At 33.0% G+C, this 17919-nt stretch overlaps 1 protein-coding gene across 1 annotated transcript; it reads left to right on the top strand.

Moving 5' to 3' along the window:
* On the top strand, positions 1-16713 carry LOC149478832 (apyrase-like). The gene is made up of 11 exons (XM_089708472.1): positions 1-174; positions 3365-3587; positions 3949-4146; positions 5668-5798; positions 7243-7393; positions 7841-7967; positions 8430-8587; positions 9852-9933; positions 10350-10508; positions 11187-11329; positions 16533-16713. Exons 1-11 carry the CDS (start codon positions 56-58, stop codon positions 16656-16658), a joined length of 1617 nt encoding a protein of 538 aa, XP_089564598.1. The 5' UTR covers positions 1-55; the 3' UTR covers positions 16659-16713.
* Positions 16714-17919: the final 1206 nt, after the last annotated feature.

The raw sequence follows: 17919 nt of genomic DNA, 5'->3' as shown, positions 1-17919 counted from the left end.
TTGACAGTATCTGTGAATACGCCGCGCTGTGAACATGTCATAGTGTATCGTGAAAATGAACGTTTTATACAGTTTTATTTTTATTCTCTCGGTCAATTATTGCTATGGATTTGCGCTGCCCTTCGAAGGGTTGTATGAATTGAAAATAATTCATTACAACGACTTCCATGCACGGTAAGTGTTTTTTTATTAGCTTGTAATATAATGCGGGAATAGAGATTAATTATTGCTTATAAATTATTTAATATGGTATTGTTAATTTTATGTTTAAATAACTACTTAATTATATATCCATACTAATATTATAAATGCGAAAGTAACTGTCTGTCTGTCTGTTACTCAATCACGCCTAAACGACTGAACCAATTTGCATGAAATTTGGTATGGAGATATTTTGATACCCGAGAAAGGACATAGGCTACCTTTTATTGCGAAATATGTACCACGAGCGAAGCCGGGGCGGACCTCTAGTAATTTATATTTTATTTATTTCGACTTACGGATATACTGCTTAGTTTTTTTGACTGGCTTTTCAATGATTGTACAATAATTTATTACTTATGTACATTACTGGGTATCGAGTTAAGGATCTTTTTAATTGTTTTAAAATATTATTGCGCATTGAACGCCCTTGAATTAAGAGGCAAATTAACTTCACATAAACAATTTACTTCAAAGAAATATCCTTAATTATTTTCGTTTATAAATTTGTATTGATGCATTTAATTGAAGTACTTCATTTAACATATTTAATGCCAAAGCTATTACCGTTAGGGCCGATTTTTCAATGCCCAGATAAACAGCTAGATAGACTTTATTCTTCAGTTAACAAAATATTCAATTTTTCAATAGACGAATAGGACTTATCTATCGAATAACTACGTTATTTGAGGAATAAATCTATTTGCCGCTCCAACGGCCAGATAGCGCGCTATTCGACGGTTAGGCGTTTGAGTTGACAACTGACGCGTCAAATTTGGGATATTTTCGTATGTCATAACATAGAGCGTAGAATTATTAACAATGAAACCTCTTTCTATATAATTATTATCAATTAAAATCATATTGAAATTGATGTTTTTGATAGTACTGATGACCATGCCATTGAAAATTTGCTGAACGCTGCCTTTAAGTATGTCGTTTCTATCGTAAAATATATAAATTGAAACACAAATTTAACCAAACTCTTTACTCGAATCAAAACAACAATCAACAATCATAGAAGAGCAATAGACAAACTAAAATGTACTCCTGACGTGAGTCATAATGACGGTTGTTGACAAATTGCAAGAGTTGACTCTATCCCGCTCTAACCTGACTAATTTAATATTTTTGTTTCGCCACTCCGAGAGCAGAGCTGCCAATATGGAAATATTTGGTCAGATAGTTATTCATCAAATAAATCACGATTGAAAAATAGGCGAGCCGTTATGAGTTAGATAAATAATTGAATAAATCTATTCGAGGGGTAGTTATTAGACTATTTATCTCGCGATTGAAAAATCGGCCCTTAATATTGCAATTGCGGACGTGATATTTGATAGGTCAAGACCATTTGAGGTGAAGTGTCGTATTGGTCAGTGATCCGTATTTTTGAAAGTAATTATTGAACATCTCGCTGTAACATTTTAGTATAATATTTGCTTAGTAAATGCTAAATGTAAATAAAAATTTACTATGTAGTTTCAAGAGTGCTTTCCAGTTCACTTTTCAATTTTCCCGCCAAAGTATACAGTGTGTCCGGACATGACATACCGATATTTCAAGGGGCTTTCTCCAGGTATTTTTTATCGACAATTAAACCCCTCTACAGTCCCCTACCTCACCCCCCTCAAAATGGAACCTATCAATTCGGATAGTGAATTTATGAAAATTGTAATAACTTCGAAAGTGAGTGTCACAAAATACTAAATTTGGTTTTATTTGAACAATAACAAGTTATTCTAGGGACCACTAAACAAATTTAATTGATAAGAGTGATGAAACATACTTTAAAAAATTCGAAAACCATTTTGAGGGGGGTGAGGTAGGGGACTGTAGAGGGGTTGAATTGTCGATAAAAATACCTGGAGAATAGCCCCTTCAAATATCGGTATGTCATGTCCGGACACACTGTAGGTATACTTTGGCGGGAAAATTGAAAAAATATTAACGGGTATTAAAAAGGAATGCAATATTGGAAGGTAACGGGTATTAAATAGATCCACATATGTGGATCTAAATTACAGACGCATTCGAAAAGTCTTCACCTTTACTAAGGATGTTGTTTGAACATCAACATGTTTTTAAAAATTTATATATATATGTATTTGGAAAAAAATACCTTCAGACATGCGTGTGCCAAGTTTCATCGAAATCGATGTACAATCGATAATAATATAATGAGTATAATAATATGCCTCAGATAGATATGAATTATAAATCAGAGCACTGACCTTCCAATATTGCATTTCATTACAATTTTATTTTATTCGTAGTTGCAAGTAAGGCGACTTTCGATTGCGTTGTTTATAAAATACAAATGACTCACTTTAGGATTGAAATACGGCTCATTTTTAAATGCTATATGAAGGACAATGAGGAAATTTCCTCCGAATGCTGAACATTCGTTTTATACTTATCTACTTATTGGTTTTTTTATAGACTCTAGGTATACAATTTTCGGAATATATTAACCTTTAGCTTATGTTTTTGTAACTTGGAAGTCATCATTTTTTACGTACTTATTTATATTTTCGCGTAAGTATTTAATTATTAATATAATTTTCAGAAGATGAATCTTATCCTATGGGATATTTTTTCATGCGTAAAGTTAGCGCGAACCCTTTTTGGTCACACGTGTGGTCACACGAGTCCTTTTAAAAACAGGGCTTTTAAAAACATAAGCAATTATTGAAATGATCAACAGCAATCGAAAGTAAAACGGCTAAAAATTGCAAAGCGCAATGGTTCCTATGTACATATTATGTATTTTTTTAATCTGGTGCCTACCTATTCAAATTTTATATATTACTAGCGGTCCGCCCCGGCTTCGCCCGTGGTACATATTTCGCAATAAAAGGTAGCCTATGTTCTTTCTCAAGGTCTAAAGATTATCTGTGCCAAATTTCATCAAAATCGGTTTAGTAGTTTATGCGTGAAAACCATATATACATACTTACATACATACATACAAACCTTTCCTCTTTATAATATTATTATAGATATTATAGACAAGAAAACTTCTGTCTCTATATCTAACATTTGCCAAAGCACATTTCCATTCATACTTTCGAGTAGACGTGACCTATGCAGTTTGCACACGATAAAAAAGTTCGTTCGTCGTTGAAAATTGCTTCCTTAGAATACATTTATCATAACCCAGGTTCGAAGAAACATCGGTCGAAACTCCAACATGCCGCTTCAACAACGGGTCCTGCCTGGGCGGCTTTCCCAGGCTTTACAAGAATATAATCTATTTAAAACAGGAGAAGCCAGATGCACTAGTGTTAAATGCTGGTGACAGCTTCCAAGGAACTTATTGGTATACTTTGCTTAAGTGGAAGATCATACTGGAATTTATGAACCTTCTGCCTCATGATGCTCATGTTAGTATAGTTTATTTATAGCTTTTTCTAGTAGGTATCATGATATTAAGAGACGGAGTGCTTACTAAACTTAAGGTTTTTATTATTGCCCTGTTTAGATTTTTGACTTTATCTGTCTACCCTTAACGTACCAAAGTCAGTAGATAGCTATTAAAAGTCTACATTCTTTTTTATATTTATGTATTTTTATACCAAGTAGGTATAGCAATTTGCCTAGCACAACGATCGAGAGCCATTTACGTTTTAATAACAATCCAATCAATGCATGACCCAAGAGGATATGTGCCTTTGTCTGAATGTATCAATTACGATTCGATTATAAAATTATTATTCCTTTTTAATACCCGTTAATATTTTTAAGGCAATAGGCAACCATGAATTCGACGACGGTCCTGCAGGGCTCGCACCATATCTATCAGGGCTCAAAGCGCCTGTGGTCGCTGCGAACATGGATACGAGCAAGGAACCGAGCTTACAAGGACTGTACCAGCCCTACATAGTTGTGGAACGGCATGGCAGGAAGATCGGTATTATTGGACTGATCACACCTACTACTAAGGTGCGTAATAAAGTTAATCAGGTTCTATTGCCCGTTTCATATACATATGTAGCTTAACAAAAGTGACAAAACGAAGCTCAAATAGAACGGCATTGACCATCTAATACGGAAGATTTGTTTAGAAAGAGAATAAATCACTTCGGCTTATCACAAATACACTTATTGCCATTATTTTATAATTTTACGTGTATCGTATAATGTAGAATAGTGAAAAATATAAAAAAAGACGTGTGGCACTCGGGGACTGCCGCGGTAAAGCCTTCAAGCCACACCGTCGGAGTGGGGAGCGTGAGGTTTCCGCGCTCAAGGCCCGCAATAGAAGCTATGCAATAGCTTAAAAAATATAAATTAGGTAGTTAACTACCTTGGCAATGGCATTTATTTTCTAAATAATATTCCTAGCTTAAATTCAAAATTTGACGCCTACAAAGTTGAACTTTGATAGGGAAATTAACAAATATTATTTTCGACTTTTATAACGACAGTAGGTATTCATTGATTGAGATAGTTCGCAAATATTTGCAAACATTAGATAACGAAATATTTTCTGATATGTAAATAGAGGTGAGTGCTAGATAGGTCATTGTTAATGATTATTCATAATTACATACACTGATATCGAGAGATACGTAATATTTTCGCGACGCGACCTTGAAATTTTACTCTGAACGCGTCTTAATTTCACTTCAATTTTTTTTTAATTAAATACGTAAACGAACGAGTACGAAACGAGTTTCGAGTAAAACAAAGTATGGTCGAAAAATAATAGGGTCTCTTTTTACCTTTTCGATACGGAACCCTAAAAAGACTAATTATCATAAAACTTAATTCAGCCTGTATTCGAGATGATCGCTTTAATTAAAAAAAAAATACTTATACGGCAAATGGCAATATCAATCGGCCTTTGCATTTTCACATTGATCTCAATGATCTTAAGCTATAAATAAATGTGATAAGATCTACATACAATTAATTACATGTGTGAAATATTCTACATACTCTAAATACTCTACATACAAAAAATGTGTGCGTGTACCAGTGACTAGTACACGCACACATTTTTCGTGTGTAACACACGTAAAAAGTGAAACTTCTTTATGACCTTATTTTTCAAAAAATAATTTACTATATGCAACTTTATAGAAATATGTACGTCGAATCACGCGTGGTAGGGATAAGAAAAAAGATGGCGCGTAACGGAAAAATGTTACACTAAATTTTTTTCCAACCCCGATAAAGAAGTTTCACTTCAATTAAATGAATTCAAAAAAAGTGAAATAATTATTGTATACGATGTTATAATGCATAATAATATGCTTGCTTTTTGGAAAAATACATAAAAATGGTTACATATGTCCATTGTCCACACCTTGATTACATAATCAACTTGTTTAATTAATTTTTGGCCTCTTGGACATTTTGTTAGCGAATATCTCGTTTTCTTATATGTTTTCATATAAAAAAATTATTACTTTTCTACCTCTATAAGCAGAAAGAATGATTGTATTTTTCATATTTCAGATTTTGTCCTCAGCTGGTGAGGTTGAATTTACAGATCCCAAAGTGGCAACTTTACGTGAATCTAAGAAATTAAATGAAATGGGAGTGGATATAATTATCCTTTTATCACATTGTGGATTGGATGTGGATAAGTATGACTTTTTTATTTTAATAATTTACGGGAAAAAAGAGCGTGTGTGCCGAGCACACGTGTCAGAAGTGAAATTTCTTTGGCAAGATTCAAAGATACCAAAATCGTCGCGTTATGGAGATAACGTGACGGTATTGCCATGACGCGACCTTGAAATTTTACTCTCAATGCGCCTAAAGAAGTTTCACTTCCATATACAGGGTGGAAATTTTCTATGGGCCCTGGACGAAAAGTACCTACCTAATACTGGATTTTGCAAATTTTGCTTAAGAGAAACATTCCTTTATTTTTGATTGAAATAGAACTGCATTAAAAGATTTTTCTAAATTCACTAAGCATACCCGGGAATCGAATCGAAATTGGTGAATTGCGGCCTAATAAGTCATAGGAAACTTGTGTCTATAAATATATATTGGGATAAAAATGTGTTGACGATGATGAAAATAGTATTTTACACATCAATATAGGTAGGTAATATTTCAATTATTCATTGTGAATTGTGATTAGTCAACTGCTGCATCTGGTTAATATAAGTACTCCCTTATCAAACCATAGTTGTTCCATGTTTTTCAAACACTATTCATAAGTGTGTGTTAATGTACTTGTTTCTATTTGCGTTTGGATTTTAATGGGGAAATCGTTGCCTCTGGTTTTATTTTCTAATTAATTATTGGCAATTAGTTAATGTTTTATGATCGTGTTACATTACGATGTTAGTTTAACTTTTTTACATGCTTTTGACATTCATCCACTATACTAAGTATACCTTATACGTTGACGTATGATAATAATAAGTGTATGATAATAAGACCATAAAAGGCGTGAGATACTTCGAATTAGTTTGAAGCAGGATGCAGTTGTTGTACTCACAATGGGCTAATCTTGCAATTGTGATGTTGTTCGAATGTCTGTATGGAAACTTGTTACTTGTTTATTTTTCTTGTTTCCTTTTACGATGTGATAATTTTTTGATAATTTCCCTACAATTAATATAACTTGTGAATAATAGTATATTTTCAACATGGTAAAGTAAGATAAATTGTAATCGCTTTAAAAAGTAGGAATTTTATAGTATAAGGATAAAAATGTTATTTTAAGATACCTGAATTATTAAATACTCCTTTAGATTCCAAATCAAAACTAGGTTAATGCGTCATACTTATTGGTAACAAATATAATATGTACATACAAAAAGTGGTAGGTAACTAACAGGTAACGCGAACTAAATAAAACAATAAATATGTATGTATAATGTATATCCAATTAATGTAATTAAAGACGCTTATTATAGTAATAGGTCTGATATTTCAATTAAACGTTGAAAGTTATCTTACACACATAACTTGAATTTGCGCACACATCCTACTCTATTTATTTTTTCAAATATTGACTTATTCAGAATACACGTACTATAAATATATTTTTTAATTCTACCTATTTTTTAGAGAAATAGCACGTGATTACGGTCAATACGTAGATATAATAGTGGGAGGGCACACACACTCCTTACTATGGAACGGACCATCGCCAAGCGGAGAACGAGTCGCAGATACCTACCCTGTGATTGTAGAAACTGCTCCTGAAATGAAACATAAGGTTTGTTTAAAAAAGGATAAAGTAAAATATTCTGAAATAAGTTATGGAGAGCAGTATAATCTAAATTAGAACGTCTTTTACATAAGGATATAGGCTTGCATGTATAAAATATGTAATATGAAAAATGACAAGGCTTATGGACTTATTCATAATCATAATGAGTTTAGACCATAGCATGAGGATATTGTAATCATTTTTTTTAAATTATATTTTTTATTAAATAAATTTCAAAACATATTTATGTAATTTCTACTCGTTATTGTATACTATAATTTTGCTCTGTTGAGATTTATTAACGTTTAGAAAATGTAAATAATAATATTATTTAATGATTAATTTATATAACTTGTTTTGTAGGTTTTACATAATATTATGGCAACATATCTTAGATTAATAATCTAAGCAACATATAGATTAAATACAATTATGTACTTTATTATCTTTCAGGTGCTGATAGTACAAGCGTCAGCCTTTACAAAATATATGGGAAGTTTTTCTGTATTTTTTGACTTCCGCGGCGACTACGTAAAATGGGAGGGTGGACCAATATTCATGAACAGATCTCTTCCAGAAGGTATGTTATAGTAATTTAATCTTTATAAAAACTGTGGAGACAGGGAAGTGCTTTAATTTGTAATATAAATTTTGTCTTATAATTTCTTGCAATGACATAATAGTTAGTTATCATGATTCATGAGGAGAATCTGGAATCCGCGTTATATTATATTATCAAAGACGTAAAAATGAAAGTATTTTCATCCTTGTACTTAAATTTTTTTGCTTGATTTATATTTATACATCTAATATATAAAATAAGTATACCTATTGTAAAATCTTTAATTAATCCTTATGGAATTACTTAAAATAGACTTTTTTTTTCAAATCTACAACTCATATTAATTTTATAATAAAACTAATTCATAAAGTCAACATATCCAATACTTATCCATTGATTCTGAGTTATCCTTCCCGGACACATTGTTTAACAAGAACGTTAAAAAGCCTCGTAATAACCTTACTATATTTTAATCTACAGACGAAGAAATAAAGAAGAAACTGCAGCCATACGCTGAAATGGTGCATAAAGCAGAACAGGCGGTGGTCGGGGAAAGTGTGAACACGCTTTATTTTGAGGACTGCGTGTTTGGAGAATGTGCAATTGGGGATATGCTTGTTGATGCTATGAGGGAATATGTTAGTATATATAGTACTAGCTTTCCGCCCGCGGCTTCGCCCGCGTTTTCAAAGGAAAACCCGTTCCCGTAGGATTTCCGGGATAAAACCTATCCTATGTCCTTTCTCGGGTATCAAAATAACTCTATACCAAATTTCATGCAAATTGGTTCAGTAGTTAAGGTGTGATTGAGTAACAGACAGACAGACAGAGCATTTATAATATTATAAAGTATATAAAGTATGGATTTTTAGACGTAACTTTTGATTTAATATTTTTTTGATGAATAGCTGTCACTATTTCCTGTCAGAACATGCTTAGCTGTCGAATGCTATAAAATGCCGCTTTCCTTTGAATCGTGGCGCATTCGTACGAATCGTGCCTAAGGGCTCAGACGTTATTTATACGTCGATGGACCCAACTACCCTCACTTTGTTAGTAGTCTTGCTGAGATTTGTTATCAACTGTTTACATTAATTAGGCAGTTGTGTAGAATTGCAATACATTTTTATTACTTACATTCAAGAGTTAACAATTTATTGAGCCAAAAGGTACACTTTTTACAATAAAACTAATAGTCGCCCAACTACTACATCCTTAAACAAATATTGTGTGTAATGATTTCAATTGATCAAATGTACCTTTATCCATTACTAGTTGTGCCCTGCGGTTTTACCCGCAGTGCTCCACTCCTGTTGGTCTTAGCGTGATGATAGGCCTTTAGCCTTCCTCGATAAATGGGCCATCTAACACCGAAATTATGTTTCAAATCGGACCAGAAATTCCTGAGAATAGCGCGTTCAAACAAAACAAACAAACTCTTTAGCTTTATAATATTAGTATAGATGGTATAGATGTATGATAAAAATAAATATTAGCACAGCGACTGCCTGGATTGGACCAGGATAAAAATAACGTATGTTACTCGATAAAACGGTAGCTTTTAATGGGAGCAAACAAAGTAGTTATAGTAATTATTAATAGTCAATATTGGTTTACCTTTACGGCATTCAAAGAATTAGGTGCAATTGAATAATATGAAGTTTAACCGGTAATTGACCGGTATTTATTGTCGTTATGCAATTAGTTTATTTGGTTTGAAAGTATTTAAATGTCATTATGATGCGTCATCATAGTTCATTCACCATAGAACATATTGTATCATGTATTTTTTTATTTTAAAGGTTGCCTGGCAGTGATCGCTACCTTGCTATAAGGCCGCCTTCTGCTAAATAATTGACTTGTTGTATGCATTTTTATGGATTTTTATGTGTTTTATTGCAGGCTATGGAGTCTTATAATTCGTCATACAGTTTTGTATCGTTCATTCAGCGGGGAAATATAAAATCGTCTATACCAAGTGGACGTAAGTTATTCAGCTATTGTATAGCTTCTATCGCGAGCCTTGAGCGTGGAGACTGAATCCAGAAATTCCATAACGAAAACAACTCCGACCGGCCGCGGCACAGCGGTGATGCTTTTTAATTTCGCCATCTATCGATGCAATAAAAAAATATTGAGTTAAATAATTCGTTGTTGTCGACATAATTTGTCATGAATTTTTGTATAATATTTTGATATTTGCCATTATTTCATTTAAGTGAAAGTAATGCTACAAAGATTAAAGTTCATTTTTCCAAGTTAGGCTTACAAAATCACCTTCACTACCATAAATGTACTTAATTCTTCGGCAATGTTAATTTATCTCCATCTAAGATATTTCCATGCTTGTCTTTTTCTTGGATAGACATACGTAAATTTACTATACTAAATTTATTTCAGAAATCACAAAAGGGGTTATCTTCGAACTCCTACCATTCAACGATAGGATACAAACATTTGAATTACAGGGAAAGTACATTTTAAAGGCGCTTGAGAGAAGTGTCATTGAAGCTTGGGCTCTAAACCCGTTCAAGGGACCGTATGTTTTACAAGTATCAGGTAAATATTGTTTTTTTTTATTAATTGTGTGTAATTTCTTGCAAATAATGTTTAGGATTAAGATACTGAAATAATGTTTATAATGTGTTTTTGTAGGATTATAAGGTAGGGACGGATAATAATCAGTGTAATTTTTAACGATATAGGTAATTTATTTTGCGCAATTGCCATTGTTAAAAAACAATGAATAAAAGAGGGTAATGATAGTAAATATCTTTATTATTTAATCAGAAATAATGTATTCTTAGTTACTAAATACAGTGGATTACTTTATTTAGGATTGATTATTCATTTATCACAACTTATTAATAGATTCATGAATTCACAGACCACATCATATTTCATGTGTAACATTTCTGATCTATGAAACTCAGACATTTGTTCATCCAACTAGACTTCAGAACTTTTAAATCTTTATTTAATACGCTCCGCGGTTTCACCCGCGTTGCTCCGCTCCTGTTGGTCTTAGCGTGATGATATAGCCTTCCTCGATGAATGGGCTATCTAAAACCGAAAGAATTTTTCAAATCGGACCAGTAGTTCCTGAGATTAGCGCGTTCAAACAAACAAACTCTTCAGCCTTATAGTATAGATTTTATAATATAATTTCCATTTCAGTGTCAAAGATAAGCACGTTTAAATATTTATTTAAAACATTTTATAATACCATTTTTCAAGGTCTCAAAGTGACATACGATATTAAGCAACCAGAGGGCGGTAGAGTGACGTCATCACTGATCGGTGACAAGGCGATAGAGCCAGAGGAGTTCTACCAAGTCGTAGCTCCCGCGTATTTGGCTGATGGAGGCGATGGTTTCTCGGTAAGTTGAGAGTTAAATTTCAAGGTCGCGTCATGACAATACCGTCACGTCATCGAGTAAGGCGACGATTCGGGTATCTTTAAATTTTGCCAAAGAAGTTTCACTTCTGACACGTGTGTTCGGCATACACGCTATTTTTTTTCTTATAATATATGAAAAAAAGATGTAATTTAATGCTATGGAAAGCACAAACCCTGCTGCTTTGAAAAGATCCGTAGTAAGACCAGAGCCTGTTTTGGTAAGCAAAAGCCCAAAATCGAATTCATTGAAAAAAAATACTCAGGCTCTTAGTTTCCCGAGTAGTTTATTGTACCTTATTAACATGTAAAAGTGGTGAGAATGAAAAAATACCAAACCTATCTTTCGCCACTTTCTCGTGGTTGCCATCTTGAAAAAAGGGTTTACCGCGTTATACCATCAACTGTAAATAATATTATAGAAAATTTTACACAACATAATTATTTGGTAACAAATGGAACTGCAGAAACAACTCTATAATCTATTCCTATTATTATTGACCGAAAATTAAAAATTAACAGCCTTACTTATTTATTTATAAATTACTAGCTCTCCGCCCGCGGCTTCGCCCGCGTTTTCAAAGAAAAACCTGTTCCCGTAGGATTTCCGGGATAAAACCTATCCTATGTCCTTTCTCGGGTATCAAAATATCTCTATACCAAATTTCATGCAAATTGGTTCAGTAGTTAAGGCGTGATTGAGTAACAGACAGACAGACAGAGTTACTTTCGCATTTATAATATTAGTATGGATTTATCAGTACCGTTACAATTTTTCCGTGTCGATCGCTAAATATGAAAAATGATATTTAAATTTATAGCATTAAAAATGTAAATCTCAATGCATATATGTTAGCGCGTTTAATTTAAAGATAAAATTATATTTTAAAAGTAAATCAATTGATGAACTTAATTAATTATTTTAATAATAATCAAATGGATAAAAGTATTAATAATCATTTAATTATCAAATAATAATAATATTACAAGTTATATTCAAAATAACGATCAAAACAACACAAATAACACCTGCGCTGACTCACACAGTCACGCCACTCGAATAGTTGTTTTGATCGTCCTATAAATAACGGTCGTTTGCAGTTGCGAGTCATTCTTGTACCGACTTTGGTCGAGTCAAGATGTCTAAAAAGTATTATATCAGTATTTAATTACGTAATACAACAACGCTTTAACATCAGAAGTAGAAGATGAACCAGCCCTTACTCGGAATCCTGACAGGCTGGCACAAATTCTTCCATCATACTACGTGACAGTGTGCAACTGTCACTGTCACCATCATGACAGTATACGGTATACCACTGTGGACTTCAACCTTCGAAAAAAATTGGATTAAATTGACTTCAAGTAAACAAGGATGAAGGAACTCGCACAATGTGTGTTTTCTTGTGCGTTATGTGAAGTAAATGTTTGTGGTGTGGAATATTGTAACGGTAATGTAGTTCATCAATACTATAATGTGATGTGCAATCCGGGCGGTTGTCCAGGATATTTGAACCTTTAATTCTAGTAAGCGAACGACGTGTTTATGTTACAAATAATAAGTTTTTGATCCCAGGGCATTTGAATCCAATGTGGTGCCTTCGATGGCGCCCAGTGTAAGCTATTGTGGTGGTAAATTATTATTTTTCTGTATATTGACGATTGAAAAACGCTTCTAAGCGAAGTCCAGTTGAATGAATCAATATTTGAGTTTGAGTTCATCATGTGGATGTGATGGTGTTCTATAAGGTCAGTTTGGCCGAGCGGTTATGTTTGTGTTATAATACATTGTGTTTTGGCATCACGAGATAAATTACCGTACTCATTTCAAATGAACGTACGAGGACGTTATTGTGTTATTGTTTTACTATGACCAAGCCGGATATAACTTGTGTTTTAACTTTTAATTATGTTCCAGGACTTATGGTTATCACTTGAGAGTTGAGATACAGATGAGATACAGAAGTCGCTGTTCGCAGCTGGAAAAACTCGTTGAGCTATCGAATCCTATGTAAATCACAATAATACTCGACAATGATTGCTATGAAGCGAAAAGTACAAGCAATTGCTAGACTACTATTGTCCTATATACGAGTAAGACTATTCTTACACGTACGTTACACGTACATAGTACCAAAGCCAAATTTAGATGACCGTGTTAGCGGTAATGGAAACTAATTATGATAATCGACTGCCACTTGTCTGTACGGGTCTCCTGTGACTTAGTCTGACAACTGGGCAGATAATAATACAATCTAATGCCACTTGTCTGTACGGGTCTTCTGTGACTTAGTCTTACAACTGGGCAAATAATATAATCGGATGCCACTTGTCTGTTCGGGTCTTCTGTGACTTAGGCTGGCAACTGGGCAGATAATAATAGAATTGAATGCCACTTGTCTGTACGGGTTTTCTGTGACTTAGTCTTACAACTGGGCGGAAAATAATAATAACCTGATTGTCACTTGTCAGTATGGATCCAGACAGTGGTTTAGTCTGACAACTGGACAAAGAAACAAATAATTTGAATATTATGTACTTAAAACATTTTGAGTTTTGAATTACCGCTCAGAGCACGAGCTTTTTTCAGAATGGCCGTGTTAGCGCGTTTAATTTAAAGATAAAATTATATTTTAAAAGTAAATCAATTGATGAACTTAATTAATTATTTTAATAATAATCAAATGGATAAAAGTATTAATAATCATTTAATTATCAAATAATAATAATATTACATGTCATATTCAAAATAACGATCAAAACAACACAAATAACACCAGCGCTGACTCACACAGTCACGCCACTCGAATAGTTGTTTTGATCGTCCTATAAATAACGGTCGTTTGCAGTTGCGAGTCATTCTTGTACCGACTTTGGTCGAGTCAAGATGTCTAAAAAGTATTATGTCAGTATTTAATTACGTAATACAACCACGCTTTAACATATATATTTTAAGAATACGAAATGTCATTCACCTCGAATGAATAATATTAAACTTGTATAAAATTAATATATCCATGCAACTAATACGGTTGTTTTATTAATTAACCGCATGCATTATAATATTTTTTCGTAGATGTCTATGTCCGTATGTAAATTCGCCGGTTATAGCCAATATTGATATCCTCCTAAGTGTGTTTGATTGGTCCTCAGTTGAACCAATTAGTATTTGCACATAGGATTTTAATATACCTACTATAACGGTGCATTTAGACCAAACGAACATAGAGCTAGAGCAAGAAATTTCTTTCGTGATCTTTTAGTGTAAACGAAAACTCGTATTCAGTCTTGTACGGTATTAAAACATTGCATAGAATCTATTCGAACGCAATGTGAACAACGAAAGAATGCTACGCCTGTTAATACTAAAATAATTTAACATAGTGGTTTAGAATGAGCCCGTACGGTGCATGTAGATCAAACGAGCATTCGCTCGAATGGGAACGAAGAAATAAGCTAGAATTAGTGATACAATTTTAAGTTCCTGTCTTCGATTTTCTAAAGAAAGTCTAGATATACAGGGTGTCCCACTGTTGGTATACTAAGCTCAAAGAAGGTTATAGTTTTGCATACGCTGAATATGTAAAAAAATACTTATAAAATTCCAGACGCATTTTTTTTCAAAAAGATGAATTCTTAAAACTCTATGTGTACAGTGTACACCCATAACAAGCAACCCGCCCAACTTTACCACCAGCACGTGAGCTATCGTTTAAGATTATGTTTTCGTAGACAAAATGCACACATTAGAGAAGCGGTATATGCCGGCTGCGCGAAGCTAGAGAAGAAAACATGGATTTTCAGGAAAAATTCAGCAAAAAATTTTTGTCGTAATTTTGTAGTATTTTTTACGTGATCAGTATATACAAGACTACAAGTTCCTTCGCGCTTAGTATACCAATAGTGGGACACCCATAGATGGAATAAAATCACCTATACTAATGCTATTATGGAGTCTTATGTTCTAATTTCTAATAGGCAAAGACTTTTTTATTCGTTGTAGACAGATAAATTATTATATATATTCACTATCAGAACAATAATATGTGCCCACAGTATTACCATATTTCCTACAGTAGTGCGACGAATGTACTTGTGCAGAGAAACGGAGGGGAACTGGCGGGGGTCGGGCGACGCGGGCCGCGTAAAGCAAACACGCTTAGTTTGCTTTACCTAGCGCGAAAGGACGACGCAGTCGTATTTTTTGTGTAATAATTTTATTATACATAGGTACTTACATATTCTATTATGGCGCGCACAAACTGTTCCGTTTACGGATGTAAATCTACATTGAAATCCCAGAAGGAAACAATATTTCAGAAAGATTGTATTAATTGTATCTGTTGAATTAAAATCAAAGCTATGTATATGTTGTCCTCATTATTTTATAATCAGATTGTACATCCCAATGCGGATGTATTACTTAGTTACATGTTATAATATACAATTAAGAACATCCAAAAATAAAGTGTCCACGTAAATAATATTTAGCAGTGCAATATCTGTAATTATATATTAATGAACAAATAATTACATCAGATTTAATAATCGCAATTATTTTGAATGTACATATGAATAAATGATTTCATCATAATATTAATAATCACAATTATTGTTTTATTTCCCATTTGTTGCAACCCTAGCGTATTTTCGTGTGGCAGCGTAAGTACTTACGCTGGCGGCGGCATCGCGCGACATCAAAGGCGATTCCTTACTGTAGGAAATAATATTGTAATACTGTGTATGTGCCCTTTTATACTAAATTATTCCTTTTAATGTAACGTAAATAATTATGATAAACACTAAATATCTAAAATGTGGGTTATTCTCATATGTTGCGTAGAGTTAATTTCTGTAATTTGATATGAAAATTTTATGTAGGCAATTTCATTTAAGTACATAATCAAATAGTTAAGATAATTTTCCGTAGTTCAATGACATTACGGGTACTACGAATTATAGTGACATAATAATTCAAGGTTTATGAATCGAAGAATCGAAGGGAAATTTTGATAATTTTACATTACATTATGTTTTATTCTATATAGATCATATCATGTCTGAACATTTAAGCGCTTCAAATGACTACTTTTAAATCGAAAGTTTCAAAAACAACAGAGGAGCTCAAATCTTTGTGTTTTTTTTTAATATAATTGAATAATATTTATGTATTTTTCTCTTTTCAGATGTTTAAAGAAGGAAGAAGAAACGTAGAAGTAATAGGCAGAGACCAAAAAGTTCTAGAAACGTTCATAAAGAAGCATTCGCCCCTAAACATTACTACAGACGCAAGGATTGTTATAAATCAGTGAATGTTAGAATATTTTAGCTTTATTGTTATTTTGTTGTATTAAATTATTATATACAGGTGTCGTTTTTCATTTATCTCTTTAATAATATTTTTAATTTAATTTAATATTACTAGTATAATAATATTACTAGCTGTGCCCCGCGGACTTACCTGCGTTGCTCCGCCACTATTGGTCTTAGCGTGATGATATTACATAGCCTATATGTTGGACCGACCTGTTAGCAATATTCATGCGAAATTTTAAGTAATTTAACAAGGACATACATACAGACAAAGGGACAAAAATTCTTAAAACCATATTTCTTGCTTCAATATCAATTGTAGATCACGCCCCATGTAGTCTTTTTAAAAATATTCAATGTACATTGTACAATGTACAGTTTTGACTTTCTAACGATTTTATTATATGTATAGAATATAGATACACAGTTTTTCAAACATATTCTGTATGTATATACGATAAACGTTCAAAGAGTACCTAGATAAAAAGTAATTAGTACCTAAACAATTGGCTTACATATTACCTATTTTTCTCATTATCATATTTAAGCGAATTTTTATTTGTCGTAAGCCATAACTTTTACTATATGTACTATGTAATCAAAAAATATAATATTGTATTCTAACCTTAAAAAATCCCATCTTTGTTTGAGCCGAGTAAGCCCCAAGGCTTTCAAGCACCTTGAAAAACAAATCTTTTGGATTTGTTACATACGCATTTTCGACTGAATGTGCTTTCCCTGTTTTTTATTTAGGGTAATTCCGGGGTAGATGGCCATACTGGAGAGATGGCCAATCGAAATATTTCAGGGACTCGTTCACTAGATGTCACTATTTAGCGCTTAGTTAGCTGCGCGTCGTGTGTGAGGGCAAAGGTACGGCAAAATATTAAGCGAAAAACAAAGAAAAAGTAAGTAAATCTTTTGTTTTTTGATTCGAATAGCTTGAATATTTTTTAGATGTCAACTGTTTTTCACAACTGTGGTGTTAGTTTCTTAAAATAATGGTGATATTTGTATTTGTTGTAAAGTATACGAACAGTGCTACGTTATAACCTTAAAATTATTTGTTTCATTTCATTATTTGTTTTAGATATTGATGTGGCCATCTCTCGCGGAATATAAGGGCAGATGGCCAATTCTAGTCGGTATATGATGGCCATATTTACATACTATAAAAATTATGTTTTGTACAAATAATTGGTTTATCTTTATATTTGTTTTAGATGCCTTATAAATACAAGAGAAAGGTAGTGGCTGTGA

The sequence above is a fragment of the Colias philodice genome, chromosome 21 (genome assembly GCF_061535455.1).
Source record: "Colias philodice isolate Cphi_HAF_F1 chromosome 21, ilColPhil1 Martin Lab GWU primary, whole genome shotgun sequence".
NCBI lineage: Eukaryota > Metazoa > Arthropoda > Insecta > Lepidoptera > Pieridae > Colias > Colias philodice.
This window is presented reverse-complemented; position numbering and strand designations above follow the sequence as displayed.